Source organism: Ovis canadensis, chromosome 4, assembly GCF_042477335.2.
Source record: "Ovis canadensis isolate MfBH-ARS-UI-01 breed Bighorn chromosome 4, ARS-UI_OviCan_v2, whole genome shotgun sequence".
Classification (NCBI taxonomy): Eukaryota; Metazoa; Chordata; class Mammalia; order Artiodactyla; family Bovidae; genus Ovis; species Ovis canadensis.
Window position 1 is genome coordinate 121,577,740 of NC_091248.1, and position 20,461 is coordinate 121,598,200.

The window sequence follows — 20,461 nt, forward strand, 5'->3', positions numbered from 1 at the left end:
ATAATTATGCATGTATCACCTCCCCTGACTCCCTCCATCCCGCCCCTCTAGGTCATCGCAGAGCGCTCAACTCAGCTCCTCGCGGTCTAGAGCAACTCCTCACCAGCTGTCTGTTTCACACTTAGTGTATGGGAGTCGACTACTTTCCCCACTCGTTCGCCTCATTCCTTCCCCTACTGTGTCCACAAGTCCGTTCTCTAGTCTGTCTACACTTTTTCCCAGCAATAAGTTCACCAACACCATTGTCCAGATGCCATATGTATGTGTTAATATAATCTGTCTACACTGCTTCCCAGCAATAAGTTCACTAACACCATTGTCCAGATGCCATATGTATGTGTTAATATACAATATTTGCTTTTTTCTCTTTCTGACTTCACTCTGTATAACAGAACAAATGTTTATTGAGCTTTTCTCTGTCAGAAATGCACCTGACGAAGGACATGAGTGAAATAATAGGAAACTATCCTCGAATTGGGAGAAGGATGTGCTGATGGGCTTCAGAGAAAGACAGTCCCCAGGTCCGTTTGCCTGAGGGGCCACTGTGTCCTCGGCAAAGCCCAGGGAGTGATACTGAGAACAAAACCATGGTTTAAAAACCAAGCTTGAGGAAAATGGCTCAGTGTACATTCTGCTAATGCTGGAGATGAATCTCTCATTGGAACCCCACCCGGCCAAAGAGCCGGGATGGACCGGAATGAGATGGTAAGAAAGTTCAGGGACGCTGGGTGGCAGGCGGTCAGTGAGTGTGATTAACTCCGTCTGCTACAACTCGGAATCGTGTTCCATCGGAGCCCTCTCAGCACTGCTGCTGTTGAGACAGTGCCTTGATTCCATGGTGGCCAGAGGAGCCAGCTGCCTGTTTTGTGCCGACAACCAACAGGCTGATGGACCTGGTAGGGCTGCCAGAGTGACTTTCACCTTTGGCTGGAGCAAAAGGACTCGGAGATGAAACTAACCAAGAAAACCAAACCCCACCAGTGCTGTAACCTCCAGCTTGAGTTCACACCATCCCATTTGAGTTTACACCATTCCTGGGGTGAAGTTCTACCCCAACATCCTTCCAGAGGCAGGAGAAAGGACGCTTAGGATGGGCTAGGATCTTGAAGACTATCATTTGATACCACATCTGGGCACAACCCTCATGTTCACTAAATACTCTCACTCAGGGACTGACTGCTAACCTCAAGGAGGTAGACCCTGAAGGGAGATTCAGTTTGCAGCTTGTCCTCACAAAACTGGGCTTGAGAGCTCCCTTATGTGCACACAGGTGGTGATCAGACATGTTTTTTATCCCCATGTCATGAATAAGAATCCAGACACACAGAGGGTTGAGTGACTTTCCATAGAACCAAAGCTGGTTCACAGCCATCTCCATTAGAGCAAATCTCTTACAATCAGAAAACTTCTGAGAGCTGGAGATAAGAGGTTTGTTCAGGGCCAGCTGGGGTGAGGGAGTGATATCAGATTACAATGCAATCCAGAGTCTTTAAAATTATTGGTCATAAATAGAAGCCAAGAGCTCGCAGAAACTCAAAGAAACATCCTCTGCAGGAGGGCGAGGATGGTGAAGACAGCAAGGTTTGGGTGGCAGTGAGCATAGAGGCAGTGATTCAAGAAAAGAAGCACGGTGGGGTTTTCCTGAGAAAGCTGGTTTCATTTTGTCTTAGCATCTTAAAGGACTTCCTGAGGACAGGCGGCAAAGAAGGATTCAGGCTCAGGGCGCACTGGCGAGAAACACAGGGAGGGGGAGTGGGCGAGTGGTCCCCCCGTTCCACACACACACTGCTGGGTGCCCACTGCTGACGTCACAGTCTAGATGTACACTCTCATGGGGTTTTCTTCCCACTCAGGCAGACAGGCCAGGCTGGAAGCCACTTCCTCCTCGACAGGCCAGCCCCAGGCCTCAAAGAACGGAGCCAGGTTCTTCTGCACCTTTTCAGAGAACTTCCTCACCCACAGGTTCATCTTGCCAAGGTTGTCCCTGGGGATGTCAGAGAGGGTCTGGTACTCAGCAAAGAGCTGGGTGAACGGCTCCCACCCAAAGGCCTCCTGGAGCTGGAAAAGGAGGAAGGGGCAGAATGAGGTGTAAGTCTGTGAAATACTGCAGCATACGTGTTCACGAGTGTATCTCATTTCCTGTGATTTCTGTGTGTGTGTTAAGTCATTTCAGTTGTGTCCAACTCTTTGCCATTCCATGGACTGTAGCCCACCAGGCTCCCCCGTCCACGGGATTCTCCAGGCAAGAATACTGGAGTGGGTTGCCATTTCCTTCTCCAGGGGATCTTCCTGACCCAGGGATCGAACTCGCATCTCTTCCGTCTCCCGCTTTGGCAATGGGTTCTTTACCACCTGCACCACCTGGGAAGCCATTGTTAGCTTTGCTTCTTTACTTGCCCCTGTCTCCCCATCTTACTTCTGATCATAAACACGATTGTGTTGGCTCATTCCACTTTTTGGTCACAAACCCTGTACCCTTTGAATCTAGTAGGGGGCTACACAAGGAACCTAATTGCCGAAAAGAGGTAAATCCTCAACAAATGACAGTTATCTCTGTTATCTGAAATTTCTTTAATTAAAAAGAAGTAGTATTCTCAGTTCCTAAGTGTTTTCTTTTTTTTTTCTAAGTGTTTTCTTGACTTAGGCATCAGACAGATTTGAGCTTGACTGAGATGGAATTCGGTCCCCAAATCTGGGAACTTACAATATCTTTCAGACATAATAAAATCTTTTTTTTTTTCTCTTTTTTTTTCAAGCCATCTCAGACCTGTGACTATTTTCATGGCTACTGTTTTTCTCTACGGGACACTGCCTTTGGAACAAAACAAGAAATTAGCAGGAATGTCACAAGTGGTTCAACATGTGAGTGACTTATACTTCATAGGGAAGAACCTACCTGAAAGCCATGGGTAAGAAGCTCTTATTTGCTAAGATTATAGAAATTTTTGATTCCCTGATGGCTCAGACAGTAAAGGGTCTGCCTGCAATGTGGGAGACCTGAGTTCGGTCCCTGGGTTGGGAAGATCCCCTGGAGAAGGAAATGGCAACCCACTCCAGTATTCTTGCTAGAGAATCTCATGGACAGGGGAGCCTGGTGGGCTACAGTCCATGGGGTTGCAAAGGGTCGAAGATGACTGAGCGACTTCACTTTCACTTTTCATAGAAATTTAGAGCTAGCAGCGATCTTGGGGTTTCCAAGATCTCCTCCTTTTATGGAGGAGAATCCTCTGAGTCTGGGGTATGAAACCACAAGGACAGGTGCACTTTGATCAGCTTCCCTGTGATCTCACGGCTGTGTCCTCACTGATGTGGCCTTGTGAGTCCTCCTGCTCATCTCTATTAATATATCACCACACTGAACATATGATTACACATATAACATTATGAAACATCTGCAGTGTGTCAGGTACTGCACTAGGCAAAAATGATTAGGGCTCTTGTCCTTCCGGAGGTCCCTGGTCAACCGGAGAGACAGACGTATAACAAATTACAAAAGAGGTTGGCTTGTCCAGGAGATGATGTCGGGAGAAGAGGGCAAGAGAGCCAAGTTCGGACAGGTGATGTGACAGGAAACAGACAAGACGTTCAGCACGTTTCAGCTGCAGGAGGGAAGCGGGGGGACATAGAAGCCGAATCGGCAAATGCGTTCCTAGTGGGAAGCAGCTCCGTAAACTGCAGGATAATCAAGGAGGTGGGCAAGTGGGAGCTGGAGGTGTTGGTGAAGGTCTGATGATGACCGGCCTTCGACACCCACTGAAGTGTTTCCCCTTCCTTCTGAATGTGAAGGAGCATGCTTGAGGGACGTAACCACAGAATATTCAGATTATTTTGGAGCTGGTGTGGAAGGTGGATTGAAGGCGGTTGAAGCAAGATGGGGGAAAAACTTAAGAGGCTTTGGGAGCAGAGAGGAGGATGCTGAGGATCTGCACTAAGGCAACAGCAGGAGGAAGGAGGGGGAGAAGACCTCCCGCAGGTTGAGAAAACAGAAGGTACCCATCTGTCCTGAGACCAAGCCTTGGACTCCAGGATGAGCGGTCTCCCCAGAGCTTTTGCAGAATGATACTCGTGGTGAGTGGGTCAGCAAGTAGAGAGGAATGAAGGCTTTGCCTTACACTTCAGGGCCAACCACCATGTGGGGTCTGTTTCCCTGCAACCCTCAGACTGGCTCTAGAAGAATCCAGATCTGATGCAATGCAGTTATCTCATTGACTGGGGCTGTCTCTCACTCAGATCTTCAGAAAATGAATGAAAAAAGAAAAATCAAAGCGAGGTGTTGGAAGTGCAAAAGCCTCGGCTTGTCACTCCTGACCATAGGTTCTGGGCCCATCATTTAAATGTGTGATGTTGGTCAGGATGCTTAGACTCTCTGACTCAGTGTGGCTGTGAAATGTGAGCCATGACCATTATTTAGAGGGTCATAACAGACAGGGCAGGAGATCTGACTGGGGCGTGGCTTTCACAGCTTGAAAATATTAAATTTCAAAGCAAGATGGGAGAGGGGAAAGGGATTTCTGCTTATCTCACAGGAAATCAACTCAGTTCGAGACTTTGGTATTCTTCTGTTGGGTTGGTTATTTACTTATTCATTCTGAAGACACTTTGGGTTCAAGTGGAAACCTGACAATTTCGGTGACAGTTACCTCCTAAGAGGTCTTCTTGTGATGTAGTTGCCCCTAACACTATGAAGGGGTGCAACACTCACTCAACCCCATAAAACCCCAGAAAACAAAGCAAGACAATCACCATTTCCAAGGCACTCATTAGGGGACAAAGGATAAGCCAGCGAGTGGGAGAGATGTGACTCAGTCCCAAGTCACTTACCCAAAATGTCTGCTCTTGCCCGATATACCCAGAGACTGTATGTCTCTCTAGTTATTTTTTTCTCATAATAGTTGTCATTTTCTCTTACATATACAAAAGCACAGGAGGTGAGTGGGGCAGGTGTCATTATCTGCATTTTAGCGATATTTGACCTGAGAGGCACCACCACGCAGCCAGGGAAGGTGGTGGGCAGGCTGGTGGGGGTGGAAAGGACTTGGCGAGCTCCCGGGATCTGGGATGCCCCGTGATGCAGGGTCTGGGGGCACCCATCTCCCTGAATTTCTGATCAGTACCTGCAGATATGTTTCCAGAGCTGTCCATACTTCCCAGTCGCACAGGGGGGCTCCCTTCTCCAGGTGTGTTTTGATCCTATTCTCCCGTTCTGGAGGGCTCAGAGCGGGGTGGGCCTGAGCCCTGGGGATACCCAGGACCGTCTCGTGCACGTACACCGACCACAGGTTGCAGGTGGCCTCGGTGGTGTGTGGGGGGAGCTCCCACTCCTCCCGCTGCTGGTTGTGGCCCAGCTCGTGCACGGGGCCCCAGAGACCCTTGGTTCTGATGAGTTTCTCATTGATGAGCTCCTGCACCGACTCCAGGTGGCACATGATGGGGTAGCCCGAGTGCATCCAGCCTGGGAACGCAAAGGCAGAATGAGGCACGGGGCGGGGGTCCACCCAAACCCATCTCCCTTCCTTCCTCTCCACTGGGTAACTTTTCCTCACCATCCTGCCTGTACCCGCTAATTCCGGAATCTCCCTGCTGACTTAGAAAGCTGATGCCCCCATGACTTGGTCCAAAGAGTGCTCAGCCTCCTTCCCATACTTCCACTCTGGAGTTACGCCTCCTGCTTTCTCTGGCCCCAAAGAGTGTTAATTCTTTACATAGCCATGCCCACCCTAATTCAGTGCTTCCCTTCATGTGAGTTTCCTTTGCATGCCCGTCTGTACCGTTAAGTCTTGTATCCGAATCTGAGATCCTTGAGGCTAGGCAGTGTTACTCCTTCTCTTGTAGAAACCACTGTTGTCCAAATTCAACAATGCTTTTTAACAATGAAAATCTTGCCCTTTGTTAAAAGATTACAAATATGGCCAAAGGAATTTTTTGAATATTTTCCCCCTTTTTTAAAGCAAAAGATGTCCTTCTTTTCTCTGCTGCTGCTGCTGCTAAGTCACTTAAGTCATGTCCAACTCTGTGCAACCCCATAGATGGCAGCCCACCAGGCTCCCCAGTCCCTGGGATTCTCCAGGCAAGAACACTAGAGTGGGTTGCCATTTCATTCTCCAATGGAGGAAAGTGAAAGTGAAAAGTGAAAGTGACGTCGCTCAGTCGGGTCCGACTCTTAGTGACCCCATGAACTGCAGCCCACCAGGCTCCTCCATCCATGGGATTTTTCCAGGCAAGAGTACTGGAGTGAGGTGCCATTGCCTTTTCTCTAAACCACTAAATACTTAGTATAAATCTTTTTACCCTCTCTTTTCATTGCAAATCTGAATTATGGTTGAAGGAGATATCTCAGAGGTATTAACTTCTCCTTGAAACAATCCTCACCAGCATCTTGAAGTCCTAGTACCAGTTTTTCTGAGACTGTTCCATCCCTCTGTGAATTCTTACCCTGTAGGTGAACATGATTTACCTTTTTGCATGTAAACATCCTTTCATCTCCATGTCTTCAGTGTATTTTTCTCCCCTTACTTTACCCGTAAAATTATGCCTTACACATATTGGATATTTTAAAAGGCAAAATAAAAGTCAGCAGAAAGGAAGCAATAACAAAGATCAGGCAAAAAATAACTAAAATAGAGAGTCAAAAAACAATGGAAAAGATCAATAAAGCCAAGAGCTGGTTTTTTGAAAGGACAGTCAACAAACTCTGGCCAGGCTCACAAGAAGAGCAAGTGGACCCAAGTAAACAAAGTAACAAATGAAAGAGGAGAAATACCACAGAGATACAAAAAATCCTAAGAGAACACTATGAAGTTACATGCCAACAAACTGGACAAGAAGAAATGGACAAGTTTCTTGGACCAGTTTCTAGAAACACACAGCCTGTGCAAACTGCGTTAAGAAGAAACAGATAATTTGAACAGATCACTCACTCACTAGAAGTGAAACAGAATCGATATATAGAAAAATACCTCTGTACAAACAAGAAGTCCAGGACTGGATGGCTTCACTGAGGAACTCTACCCAACAAACACAGTAGAATTTATACCGATCCTTCTCAAACTCCCAAAAGACCGAAGCGGACAGAATCCACCCAAAACCATTCTAGGAGGCTGTCATCACTCTGATACCAAAACCAGACAAGGACACTACAGAAAGGAAGGAAGGAAGAATGAAAGAAAGAAAACAACAGGCCCCAAGAAATGCAAAATAGTAACGAAAAGGTGTCTACCCGCTAGGAGCATCCATCCCTCTGGAGCACCTACCGGCTGAGATCTGCACATCAGCAACAATCCTCTCAGGACGGCGGAAAGGGAAGGGCTGGGCCGCCAACCTGGCTATAGCCTCCATCATCTCGTCCCAGAGGCGGAGCAAGGGCTCTGGGTCCTCCAGGGTCCGCAGGTCTGCAGTCGGTACCGTCAAGATGATGTTGTCTGTCGCCAGCTCTCCCCAGGGAGCCGGGCTCTCCTGAATACAGCTCCTCCACGCCTCCAGCGATGTCTCACCTGGGAATAAACATCACGGAACCTGTCACCCACTTCCTCCACCTTCCTTGAGCTGACCAGGAGGAGGACACTGAAATAAGGGACGATTACCATGCATGTCTACGTGCTGCACAGAGAAGGACAGGCCCCCAGACCCTCCCCTCTGTTCTGCCCTGAAGTCTCCATGGACACAGGGATTTCTCACTCCTGCCTCCACTGCCATCTCCAGCAGTCCCTTCTCCTGTCCACCAATCCTTCACCTCCGCTCCTTGGCAACCAGCCCACAACTACACAGCAGCCCCCGCTCTCCTCCTGCCCTCCATGTCCAGTCCACTCACCCAGCTTGTAATACGGGGCAGGCACAGCCCTCTTGATGGTGATGGACATGGGCCCCAGGTTACAGCCCGTGGGCACAATGACATAGAGAAGGCCGCCCCAGAGGTTGGAGACCGATTGTTCGGTTCTGTCCATACAGCACTGGTGAGTCACCACAGGGGCTCGAGACAGCTTGCTGGCACTCATCAAGTCATCGGTGTGGCAGCCAATCTGTAACTGGAAAGGCGATTGCACCATGCGTGGGTGGGGCTGGTTCCCTGGGCTGTGGGTGCGGGGTTGTGTGTGGGACTGTGTGATGGAAGGTTCTGAGAAAACTCCAGTTTCCCCTTTCTGTAAGTGGTGCATGCAAACCATGAGATGGTGGCACTCAAAAAGTCATATGCACTGAACGGCATGTGGAATCGTATTTCTAGGGATTTAAACAGCTCTACAGTGGACTGACTTCCCTGGTAGCTCCGTCAGTAAAGACTCTGCCTGCAGAGCAGGACACCCGGGTTCGATCCCTGGGTTGGGAAGATCCCCTGGAGAAGGAAATGGCAAGCCACTCTAATATTGTTGCCTGGAAAATCCCAGGGACAGAGGAGCCTGGCAGGCTGCAGTCCATGGGGTCGCAAAGAGTCGGATAGGATTTAGCGACTAAACCACTACCACCACAGTGGACCAGCATCAGGCAGATCAGACATAACCCTGAGGCTGATACTGACTAGCAGCTCCTGGTGCCTCTATTCCAGACCGAACCTGGGCTCCTACACCAGGGATCAAGCCCCTGAGGTGGTTCTGATGCCAGAAATAAGGCAGAGGGAATCCTTGGCCGCCCTTCGTGCACAGACAGGAGGCCATCCAGACACAGTGGGACACGGGATGAGGGGTCATCCCGGCCTCCCTTCCTGCTCAGACAGATTGAGTGCGTCTCTCCTGGAGGCCTGGGACTGCTTTTCTCGGGGTTACTGCAAGTGAGCGTGAGAAGGGAGACTGACCCCCAAGAGACCTTAACCGTGGTAGGAAGTGACCCTCAGAATTGAGGCAGGAGCAATTTTAATTTGGCATCATGGTCTATTTTTGTGAGTGATGGGGCTGTGCACACCCTTTAGGGATGAAGGTAAAGATGTAAAACCCAGAGAGGCCATGCCGGGGAAATGCCTGTGGTTCAGCATATGTGCGGTGTCCTTTCCCCCACATTCCTGTCGGAAGCTGGAGAGCTGAGGGCTTGTCTTCGAGGACTGGGTCTGAAGTGAAGAGCTCTACACAAGCACTCAGTTGGGTCCTCCTCTCTGTGACCCCATGGACTGCAGCCCGCCAGGCTCCTCTGTGTCCATGGGATTTTTCCAGGCCAGACTACTGGGAGCGGGTAGCCATTTCCTTCTCCAGGGAGGTACTCCCTTAGGCTCCCAGAAACTTAGCTGCTTCATCCGTAATGTGGGTGGGACGATGCCCTCCTGCACTCTGGTAGAAGAGCAGTGAGCTGGATGAGAATGAAAGCATGAGGCAGTGGCGGGGGTCTGAGCCTTACTTTCAGGCCGGTGCAAGCTGCAGCTTCGCACAAGGAGACTTCTGTAAGTTGTCCGTTTGGGAGGTAAAGCCCTGTACTCATCCAAGTATCATCGCCTGGGTGACAAAAGGCACAGTCAGCAAAGGCTGAGTTCTTCCCCTGCTTGGTGCCCCGCAGCACCTCCCAGAGGTACCGCCCTTCCCTGCACACCTCAGTTCATCCATGCTTCCTGCCTGAAGCCCACCTAAGCCCAGAGCAGAACCCCACTCCCATCTCCTTGAAAGTGCGTGATGGAGAAAGGAACTGGCCCACCGAACCTTCGGCCCCTACAAGATCCCACGGAGCCCACGAGCCCCCTTCCTGTCCCCGGCCAGGCCCCTGGTGGCCTACTTGGGTTGCATGCATCAATCTCCACAGTGTGCTCTGATGGGCAGAGATTGGAGCCACAGGACCAGGCTCCAAGCTCCTGTGCCAGCTCTGAGCAGTCAGTGCCAGAGCGTGCCAGCTCCGTGGCCAGGCAGAGCACCACCGCCTCACAGGAGTCACTGGCCACCGGATTCTCCGGGCTCACAGCCGGTAATCCCGAAAGACGCAACTGCTTCCTCAGGAGCCGGTGCAGGGAGGCATAGGCAGGGACCCCCTCTGCGGGAATCTGGAGGAAGGCGGCTCCATCCACTCTCAGTTTTGACAGCCAGTTCTTCTCCAAGTTGCCACCCTCGAGGTTCAAGTTAGCCTGGAATTCAGACAGCGCCTTGCGGAAGTGGTAGTTCAGGCTGTCGGCGGAAGGGACCGGGAAACAGCCCGGGGCCAAGGTCCAAGGTAGGATGCTGAGGCCAAAGCTGTTCAGTATGACGTTACCGGGGAAATCAGCCAATGTGGAGCGGCCAGGGTTCTGGGAGGCCCACCACCAGGCGTGGCCCCCAATCAGCAAGCCCCCGCCCTCGGCCACAAACTCCTGCAGCTGCTTAGCCTCCTTGTCGCTGTAAGCTGTACAGCAGTAGATGGACACGTCACTTGTCAGATGGGGCTCAAGACTGCACTCAAGACCACGCTCCACCAGCAGGGTGTGCAGTTTGTCTAGACTGGTGTTCACCCCAACTTTGCCTGTCTGGCCTTTGGCCAGCCAGCGCACAGCGTTGAGTAAAAAGCGTTCCAAACTGGGAGCAAAGAGCATGCCCTCATGGGCAGCCAGGACCACCCGGCCCTGGCCATAGCGGGCAGCTGCCAGGAAGCAGCGGAGAGAGGCATCTAAGCCCAAGGGGAAGGCCAAGGCCCCGTGCACCAGCAGCTGCGAGGGGAGTCCCCTTGTCCCGATGTCGAGCTCTGAGATCCCTTCCAGGAGCTGCTGCTGATCCTTCCTGAGGTCCTCCCCACATCTGGAAAAGGAACAAAGCGCCTGCACTCAGATGGGGAACCACTGAGACCAGCTCACTGAATACAGAAATCTGGAGGGGTACAGAGGTTACACGGTTCACACCAATTTTCTCACTCTCATTAATGACACTGGCGATTTGAGTCACTCGTGTGACTCATTTTATTGCAGTGGTCTGGAACTGAACTCAGAGTACCTCTGAGGTAGGTTTATTATTGAACATAGAAATGAATGAAGTTAAAAAGTACATCTATTCTTCAGAGTAACATTTCTGTAAAGAAGGCAGTACAGAACATCAAATCCCTCTCTCTACATGCTAGCTCTGATCTAGGAATGTGCTACAAGGAAACTCTTCACACTACACCTGAAGATTTATACACTCTTTTTAAAGGGCTTCCCAGGTGGTGCTAGTGGTAAAGAACCCACCTGCCAATGCAGGAGAAATAGGAGATAGGGGTTCAATCCTTGGGTCAAAATCCTGCCATGCCTGCAGGAGGGCATGGCCACCCACTCCAGTATTCTTGCCTGAAGAATCCAATGGACAGAGGAGCCTGGCGGGCTATAGTCCATAGGATCACAAAGAGCCAGACACGACTGATGTGACTTAGCATGCACTCTTTTTAAAAAGTGTCACTTAAATGTGATGACTGCATTTACTACTTGTTACTGAGAAAAAGAAAGCTGACTGCCGAAGAATTGATGCTTTTGAACTGTGGTGTTGGAGAAGACTCTTAAGAGTCCCTTGGACTGCAAGGAGATCCAACCAGTCCATCCTAAAGGAGATCAGTCCTGAATATTCACTGGAAGGACTGATGCTGAAGCTGAAACTCCAATACCTTGGCTACCTGATGTGAAGAGCTGACTCATTGGCAAAGACCCTGATGCTGGGAAAGACTGAACACAGGAGGAGAAGGGGATGACAGAGGATGAGATGGTTGGATGGCATCACTGGCTTGATGAACATGAGTTTGAGCGAGCTCCGGGAGTTGGTGATGGGCAGGGAAGCCTGGCGTGCTGCAGTACATGGGATTGCAAAAATTTGGACACAACTGAGTGACTGAACTGAACACACACAGGGGGCTGACTCACATGCCATAGTTTGCCAATCTCTGCTGTAGAATCTAGATCAAACTTCTAATTTACAAGAAATATAGGGAACAAAGGAATTTATTCAACTTCACCACAGGGATTCAGTCAGCAAAATGCAGACTCTTTTGAAGGAAACACATTCTATATTATGGGGAAACTGTTCAGGATAAAGCACCTAGTTTCCTTAAGAAAAAAAACAGCAAGAGATAAAAAGAACTGCAAAGAAAACTCAGTATTATATAAGACATAGAAGTCATATCAAGCTATCAAAATATTTGGGTTTTAATAAAAGATCAATTCAAAAAACTGTGAAAAAATAAGACAATTATGGAAATGGATAATGACATTAAGAAATTATTACTTCTTTTTTGATGTGATAATGGTACCTTCTGGTTATGTTTTCAAAACATAAACAAGACAAAAGGTACTTCAGATTCCGTGGCCAAGATGAAAAATGTAGGCGGAGATGAAGAAAAACAAGAAAACAGGTTTAGTTTGCTGGATAGGAGTCCTTCGGAACTATTAAGAGGAATTAGTTGGTGAGATTTACCTGTTTGTCCCTCAGACTTAAAGAGAAGTTGGGATGAATCGGATCCACCCTGGTTCTCTGAATAACTCATCACCTCCCAACCCTTTCAGAGGGAACCAAGTTTAAGTGTGCCAGGCCTTGGAGCTGAGGACACTGCTAACTGCTTTCTAAATATGTGTCTGCCCTTCCTTGCCTGGTCTGATTTCCAGTCAAGATCAAACAAGTCATTCCTAAACAAGTCAACCCTGAATATTTACTGGAAGGACTGATGCTGAACTTCAATACTTTGGCCACCTGATGCGAAGGGTCAACTCATTGGAAAAGACCCTGATGCTGGGAAAAATTGATTGCAAAAGGAGAAGGGGGTGGCAGAAAATGAGATGGTTAGATAGCATCATCAACTCAATAGACGTGAATTTGAGCAAACTCTGGGAGATAGTGGAGGACAGAGGAGCCACGTGTGCTGCGGTCCGTGGGGTTGCAAAGAGTCAGACACAACTTGGCAACTGAACAACATGCCCTTCCTTACAGCAGAATCTTGACTTCTTCAGAGGTGCCAGTGCCCATTTAAAAATATTCAGCCCTTCAGGCCCTCTGGCAGCTAGAGTTGGCCAGGTTAGCTAATTTCTGAAACATAACAGAAGTCAGATAGTCAGGGCTCCCAGAAAACATATTACTATCTGCATTAAAAGCGATGTATGCAGCAGGTACATTCATTATAGCTTATTCTTGCTGGGGTGTAGTTATATTGCCAAAATTAGTAGTAGCAATCTTTTAGTCATAAGGATAAACGTGAAGCGTATCATAGGGAGGGATGTGGGTCACGGAAGTGGTAAAGGGGAAGAGAGACAGCGATAGAGGGAGACTGGGAGGGAGAGAGAAAGGGAGGGCAAGAGAGGGAGTGAATGAATATGCATGAATGAACCTGGGTTATCATAGAGCAGGGAGTTAATCCACAGTCCTGATTATCTGCCTGGACTTTGTTACACAAGAGAAATAAACTACCAGATCCGTCCAGCGCAGCGTGGTTTCTGTTACCTGTGGCCATGCACAGTGAGCCACTGATTTAACGAGTTACACAAAACCATAAATATCCCAAACTTCTGACCTCCTCTAATCTTTCCTTTCCTAGCCCTGTACAGCTCCCTAAGGGCAACACCCATCCTTAAAAGTATTTGATCACGGAATCTCGACTCCTGTCTTCTCTCCTCACTCCAGTTCAGCCCACCAGCCAAGCCTGGAGGCAGGAAGGAGCCAAGGTACTTGTCTCCCTCGAGCTGTGTCTCTGGCCTGTGTCTTCTCTTGGGCTCCAGTTCCCATCAGACATCCCTCCACCAGGACTCCCAGCTCTCCTGCTGAACAGGCCTAGCATAGCTCCAGCCTCTACCACTGAGCCACCCGCGAAGCCCCCACCCCGCCTAACCCAGGCATCAGACAGACTGACGAGTGAGTCTTCTAACAGATTAATTGTTGCTCTGGCCACAGACGGCAGGAAAAGTGAGAACTCAGCCCTTCCTGGGCCTCAGTGCATTACCATTGTCTTTTCCTTTCTATGTGGAGGTTCTGAGAAGAAGTAGAAAATCATGTGTATTAAAGTGGAAGCTCACTGATGAGGAGGATCAGATTTATTGTGGACACGCATCAGACTCCCGGTAGGGAAACACCACTCACCTGACCTGGAGAGGGATCTTGGGCACCTTCTTGGAGACCTTGAAGCAGCCTTTGTCCCCATAGGTGTCAGTGAAGTACACTCCGGCCACACTGGTCACCTGGTTCCCTGGGAACTTGGACAGCACCTTGTCACTACCGTGCTGACTGGCCCAGTACCAGGCCTGGCCCCCGATGAGCAAGCCCCCACCACGTTTCACAAACTGGATCAGCTCCGCAGTCATGGTGTCATCGTAGGCACTGATGCAGTAAACCTCCAGGGGTTCTGCTGGTTCTGGGTGAACCTGTGCCTCCGCCCCGGAGCCCTCCAGGATGTGTGCTAGTGATGCCAGGGATGGGTGCACACCAACAGGCGCCCCAGGAGAGGGAGAGAGCCAGCGCACCGCATTGAGAAGAAACGGGGCCAGGCCGGCATCCAGCAGATAGCCCTCGTGGGACACCACCACCAGGCGGCCTCGGCCGTAGAAGGAGGCCGCAATGAGGACCTGGCCTTTGTCGTTCACCATCACTGGGAAGGCGGCCTCTCCAATAAGAAGGAGTTCACTGGGAACAGGGTCTTCAGGTACCTCCCAGCTTGTCACTCCATCCATGAGGGCCTCAAAGGCAGCCGCAGGAGTTGTCGCCATGGTTCAGTGAGCTGCAGGAGGTGAAAGCAAAGACTCAGCTTGGTCAGAACAAAGGAAGAAATGTGCGGGGCAAAAAAAAAGAAAAAGAAAGAAAACTAAATGCATTCAGGGACTGCCTTGGTATTCCAGTGGTTAAGAATCTGCCTTGCAATCCAAGGGACACAGGTTTGATCCCTGGTCCGGGAACTAAGATCCCACATGCAGCAGGGCCATAAGCCACCCTTGAGCCCCAACAGTGAGCTGGTAGAGAGGATCCCACAAGCCACTGCTAAGACCTTATGCAGCCATAAATAAATCCATAAATAATGCATTCAGATGAAAACCACTTGTTACGTACTCCGAGTGGTGGAAGGCCCGGGGGTTCAGCAAGGAACACAGCAGACAAGGTCCCTGCTTCACGAATCTAATATTTGAAAAGGGGAAGGACAATAATTAGGTAGACAAGCAGATAAAATGCAGCCATTAATAATCGCTAGATGAAAATAAAACACAGTGGTGTGATATCCAGCAACCAGAAAATTACTTTAGATGGGGTTATAGTAAAGGCCCACATGAGAGAGTGACATTGAAGCTAAGACCTGAGATTTAAGTTGAGACCTGAAATGCTGTAAGCGAGCACTTTTTTTTTTTTAACTTTTTATTTTACATTGTATTGTGGTAGAGTCGGTTAACAGGGTCCTGATAAGTTGCAGGTAAACAGTGATGGTAATGCAACTCAAGCATACAAATACATGTATCCATTCTCTCCCAAACTCCCCACCCCTCCAGGCTGCCACACAACATTGGGCAGAGTTCTCTGTGTCCTATAGTAGTTGTTTATCCATTTTAAATATGCAGTGTGGACACATCCATTCAGAACTTCCGAATTATCCCTTCCCCGCAGCCTTCCCTCTGGGAGCTTTTGAACAGAGAGAAGCCCCATGGGGGCTGCAGGAGCAGAACCTGAGTGGTGTGAGGGTGGGGCTGGATTCCTCAGGAGCAAGACGATCAAAGTGAGAGCTAACCTGAGATGACTTGGGACATTATTTCTCTGGACAAAAAGGTCAGTTGACCTTGCAGAAACAAAAGCTGTTCTGGTAGCTCTGACTAAATGATTGGGAAACACCTCCCAGTTTACTGGGTCTGCCCTCACTAGGGAGTTCCCCACCCCTACTTTGGGGAACAGTCTGAGGTTTACCAGGACTTTGAAAATTTGGTGTGCCTAAAACTGAGTTCATTCTCCCCTTCAGAGCAGCTCCTCTTGGATAAACTATTTATACGCCGGTCTTCCCATTTGTATAAAGAGAACAGTACACACATCCTTTGGAGGATTGTTTTGGAAGAAGAGAATGCAGATAAAAATGTCCAGTGTCAGGTATGCAAGGAGAACAGAAATCACGAGTGTCTGTCCCTTTGCCGTGCTTTCTGGCCTCTCCAAGCGACAAGAGCCAAGTAGCAGGTGTGCTGTGTGGCCCAGACCTCACCCAGCAACAGCCCTGGAGGACTCTCCTGGGCACTGGGAGACCTTCTCACCTGGGCAAGGGTCCAGGGGCAGCCCTGAAGTGGCGGTGAGCTGATATGGGGCAAGCTTCCCCTGGGGTAGAGCCATCCTAGGTGCACTCTGGAGCCCCTCAGGGGTTACCCCAGGAATCGGGCTCCAACTGCCCACAGCGGTAAACAGCTCAGCGAGACGTCCCTCCTTACTGGACCAGGGTCCTTCCCGGTTTCCTCCTCTCCACGTCCTCACTGTGCAGTTCTGGGCTCACTTCCCAAGTAAACTACCTGTGCTCAGGTCCTTCTATCAGGCTTGGCTTTGGGAAACCACCGAAACTGACAAACACCAAGCCCTTCCCTTCCAAGGCATCTCCTCCCTCCTGTTTCCATACACTGTCAGCCACCTCCATTTTGCCCTTGTTTTTCCCACTTATCAAATACCACTCCCTTCAATACATTCCTATCCAGAGGAGACCAAGCTGGTTTCTGTCCTTAAGATGCATCCCGTAGTCTCATCTACAATCTTCCTCAAGGCTACTCACGGCTCGTCCTCATCAGTTTCATCCACTTCCCCAGGTAAAGCTGAGTGCCTTCCCCTGGATTTTAAGCCTGCAGAATCTGGGCTTTCCACAGTATTCTAGACTTTTTTTCCTTTCACTTTCTCCACCAATTCTCTAGAAGGGTTGGCTCCTTAAGTATGCCCAGTATTCCTCTTAAAACTCCAGCTCCTTTCTTTCTTTCTGTTTTTTAACGATCCTTCTCATCTGAGGGGCTTCTCTGTTGGCTCAGATTGTAACGATCGAGCCTGCAATGTGGGAGACCTGGGTTGGAGCCCTGATCCAGGGATCCCCTTGGAGAAGGGAATGGCAACTCACTCCAGTATTCTTGCCTGGGAAATCCCATGGACAGAGAAGCCTGGTGGGCTACAGTCCATGGGGCTGCAAAAAGTCGGACACACTAAACAACAACAACAACAACCCATGTATCGCCTTATTCTGAATATTGCCGGCAGGAAAGTGAATTCACAAAAAACTACCAGTCCCCAGCTGGAGTACGAAGCCAGAGGGTGAATGATTTCAGTCTGTGGGTTTGGGATGGAAAAGCGCAGCGAGAGATCAGGAAGTCTGAGGTCAAGCCTCTGACAAAACAAGTGAGCTCTTTCATGAATCCGAGCCTCCCTAGTTTTACAGGAAAAGCAACAAAAACAAAACAAAACAAGACACAGGAGATGAGAAAAAAGACGTTCTCAGAACTCTGACTACAACTGACACTGCGTTCGCGTGCATGCGCACGCACCCACAAACACACCCCCATACAACCACACACCTTCTGTCAAATTCTTGACCCAGAAATGCAAAGAGGCAGGAGGAAAGCGTTTCGAGACAAACGAAAATAGGGAAAGGAAGGGCGAGAGGAAACCAGAACGTGAACCTAAGGAGACCAGAGACACCACGACTGCCCACCGCCTGGAACGATCTCCGGCCTGCATCTGGCACCTGGCGGCGCACCGGTCTCCCCAGGTCCTCGGTCCCCGCCGGAAGCCACCCACCCCACCCAACTGACGCGCTTGGACCCGCGAACTCACGTACGGCGGGGCGGGTTCGGGGAGCGGACCAGGGCTCAGGCACGGCTGAGGAGGCGCTTCCTGCGCGCAAAGACTTGTAGACCCGGGGAGGGGGGCGGGCCGGGGAGGGGCGGGTCCCTCCCGGAGCCTCCGCCCCGCGGCCCGGCCCCGCCCCGCCCGCCGCACCCAGGGAGGTGCTCCGGGGGATGGGCAGCCCTGACCATGGACACGCCTGGGGGTCAGAACCCCCGCTTCCCCAGACCCTACGAGGGATCCTGCTGTGTGCGAGGGAGCTGCGCAAAGCTGCTGTCACGTTTGATGAGGAAAGCACACGCCAAGTCTCCAATAAGCCAGACTCGGGGGGAACAAGCCAACAACACCGTGACCCACGACCCGGGGGGTCGGCTTTGGCCCCGCGTGGATCCGGGCCCCTTCCCCTCCAGTCCCCGGTGCGGCGCCCGAGAACCGAGGCTTCCGCGTCGTCCCCAGCGGGTTGCTCCTCCGTTGAGGGCCTGTCCCCTGGAGGTCAGTCTCCGGCCGTGCACCGCGTGCCGGGAGGGATTCGCGGGGATCCATGGAGCTCCATCAGAACCGTCTGGGGCTGTAGACAGGAATGTTGCCCAGAGATGTGCTTGCTGGCAAGGAAACGTGCCTGTTAACACCAGCAGACACGTCCACTCCAGCTGGGGTGATAGAGGGGCTGCGGCTTGAATTTCTACCCAAGAGGAGTGGGAAGGTCAAAATCAAGGTTAAAGAGGCCCAGATTTGCTGGGAACCTGATTTTGCCGTTTTGCGCAGTCGATACACTATTTTTACTTTTAAGGATTTTTTGTTGTTTGTTTGTTTTGTTTTGTTTTGTTTGTAGAAGGAGAGAGTGACGGTAGGGATGGGGCAACGCGGGCGTAGTTGAGGGTGATTATAAAGACGTGGACTTTAGATCCCTATCTTATAACCTGTCTCTCCTTCGGGGCTAACATTGGTTATACATGTAAATCATTGCTCTGTTTATGGAGTTACCGGATGTGTCTATTTTTCTTAAAGGATCATGACTGTCTGTTTACAAAAATTACTTAAAAGCATCCGTTAATGTCATATCCTCATTGAATTTTCACATGTGCTTGACACTTCACTCATATTCTCTTCTGTCTCAGATCTCGAATCATTATAAAACAGGTGGTACCTCCTCCAGTATCTTCCTATCCAGTTCCATTTTTTGTATTTTCATTTTAAAAATTTATCTCTAACTTCTTCTTTGGTAAAGATACACTTGGGTAAACTCCATTTCTTAAAATTTTTTGTTTGTTTGTTTTTCTTTTAGGGTATAGCCTATTAACAGACAATGTTGTGATAGCTTAAGGTGCGCAGGCAAGGGACTCAGCCATTAGGTATGCATGTATCCATTCTCCCCCAAACTCCCCTCCCATCCAGGCTGCCACATAACATTGAGCAGAGTTCCATGTGCTATACAGTAGGTCCTTGTTGGTTATCCATTTTAAACATAGCAGTGTGTACGTGCCCATCCCAAACTCCCTAACTATCCCCCCACCAGCCTTCCCCCATCCTTCCCCTCCCCTGCAACCATAAGTTTGTTCTCTAAGTCTGTGAGTCTCTTTCTGTCTTATAAGCAAGTTCATTTGTATCATTTGGTTTAGATTCAACATATAAGAGATGTCATAAGATACTTCTCCTTCTCTGTCTTACTTCACTCATGACACTCTCTAGGTCCATTCATGTTGTCGCAAATGGCATTATTTCATTCTTTTTAATGGTGGAGTGATATTCCATGGTGTATGTGTACCACATCTGCTGTGGCCATTCCTCTTAAACTCCATTTCTTGCCTCTCTGTATAGAACATGCCATTTCTTCAGTGCAGGTCACCCTCTCCTTTGCCAAAAGTGAAAGTGAAAGTGAAATTCGACTCTTTGCAACCCCCATGGATTGTAGCCCACCAGGCTCCTCTGTCCATGGGATTCTCCAGGCAAGAACACTGGAGTGGGTTGCCATTTCCTTCTCCAGGGGATCTTCCCGACCCAGGGATCAAACCCAGGTCTCCCGCATTGCAGGCAGAAGCTTTAACCTCTGAGGAGGTTCAAACTTCGAAATCCAGCTTCTGATTCTACCATTTCGTTTCTTTCCCAAGGTCACTGGTGGACCCTTTTCCAAATCTCATCTCCACCCTGCCTCCTGGCCTTCAGTACGCATTGGGTAAGTAAGTGCTGACTGACTTCATTTTCACTCTTTGTTCTTTAACATCGAGGGAGCAAACAGACAGAACAGGCTCCATCTTGAAAGCAGGACTCCATCTTGGACTTTGAGCTATATGCCCAGTATCTATGGAAACGACATACCAACTGGAAAAACAGACCCCCTGGATGGAAGAGCCCCAGGGCTCGTACCTAGACTCTCTGTTGCCTAAAATAATACCCTAATTATCTGTGTAACCAAATAGAATCATAAATTCTATTATGCTTTTGGGGTGTGACCACAGGCCTATTGATAAGTGTCCACTGTTAACTACCTAGGCTTAAGGCATATGAATCACGGGTTAACTTTGATTCTATCTTTCTTTTCCTTTGTTCAGACTAGTTTCAGGGAATTTGGGGAGATGGGTTTGGGCACGAACACTTAGGGTATATAAGGTTTTCAGAAAAACTGGTCGGGGTCCTTGGCTAAGAGACTCTGCCTTGGGCCCGCCGGTGTAATAAACTGCACTCCGCTATCTGCACTGTCCCTCTGAGTGAGTTTGTTTCCTGGAATGCGTGGCTGCATCATTTGGTGCATTGGCCAGGAAACTCCTCACTTTGAGGAGACAAGTCCCATTTGGGACTACTCCGAGGCCTTGTGA

The 20,461-nt window shown here is 49.6% G+C and overlaps 1 protein-coding gene across 7 annotated transcripts; it reads right to left on the bottom strand.

The window, feature by feature from the left end:
- Positions 1-1,331: 1,331 nt before the first annotated feature.
- Positions 1,332-17,721, bottom strand: TCAF2 (TRPM8 channel associated factor 2). Of its 7 annotated transcripts, none has more exons than XR_011256781.1 (10): positions 17,641-17,721; positions 14,916-14,981; positions 13,956-14,589; positions 9,685-10,670; positions 9,316-9,410; positions 7,808-8,021; positions 7,251-7,490; positions 6,957-7,133; positions 5,115-5,452; positions 1,332-2,058 (listed from the first exon to the last, which is right to left on the bottom strand). XR_011256781.1 is itself a non-coding variant. In XM_069588634.1 (9 exons), exons 3-9 carry the CDS (start codon positions 14,576-14,578, stop codon positions 1,816-1,818), a joined length of 2,739 nt encoding a protein of 912 aa, XP_069444735.1. In that variant the 5' UTR covers positions 14,579-14,589; positions 14,916-14,981; positions 17,641-17,721; the 3' UTR covers positions 1,332-1,815. The 7 variants fall into 7 exon arrangements, 5 of the variants coding, with proteins under 5 accessions (XP_069444735.1, XP_069444734.1, XP_069444736.1 ...); XR_011256780.1 differs by having other exon boundaries at positions 17,637-17,716; XM_069588634.1 differs by lacking the exon at positions 6,957-7,133.
- Positions 17,722-20,461: the final 2,740 nt, after the last annotated feature.

What these genes read in the sequence shown, in the direction of transcription:
- TCAF2 (XM_069588634.1), bottom strand. Translation starts at nt 14,578, where the DNA reads ATGGCGACAACTCCTGCGGCTGCCTTTGAGGCCCTCATGGATGGAGTG. An exon ending in AAGATCCCTCTCCAGGTCAG is followed by an intron (nt 10,671 to 13,955) that starts GTGAGTGGTGTT and finishes TTCCTTTTCCAG; the next exon opens with ATGTGGGGAGGACCTCAGGA. An exon ending in CTCTGGAAACATATCTGCAG is followed by an intron (nt 2,059 to 5,114) that starts GTACTGATCAGA and finishes CTCCTTTTCCAG; the next exon opens with CTCCAGGAGGCCTTTGGGTG.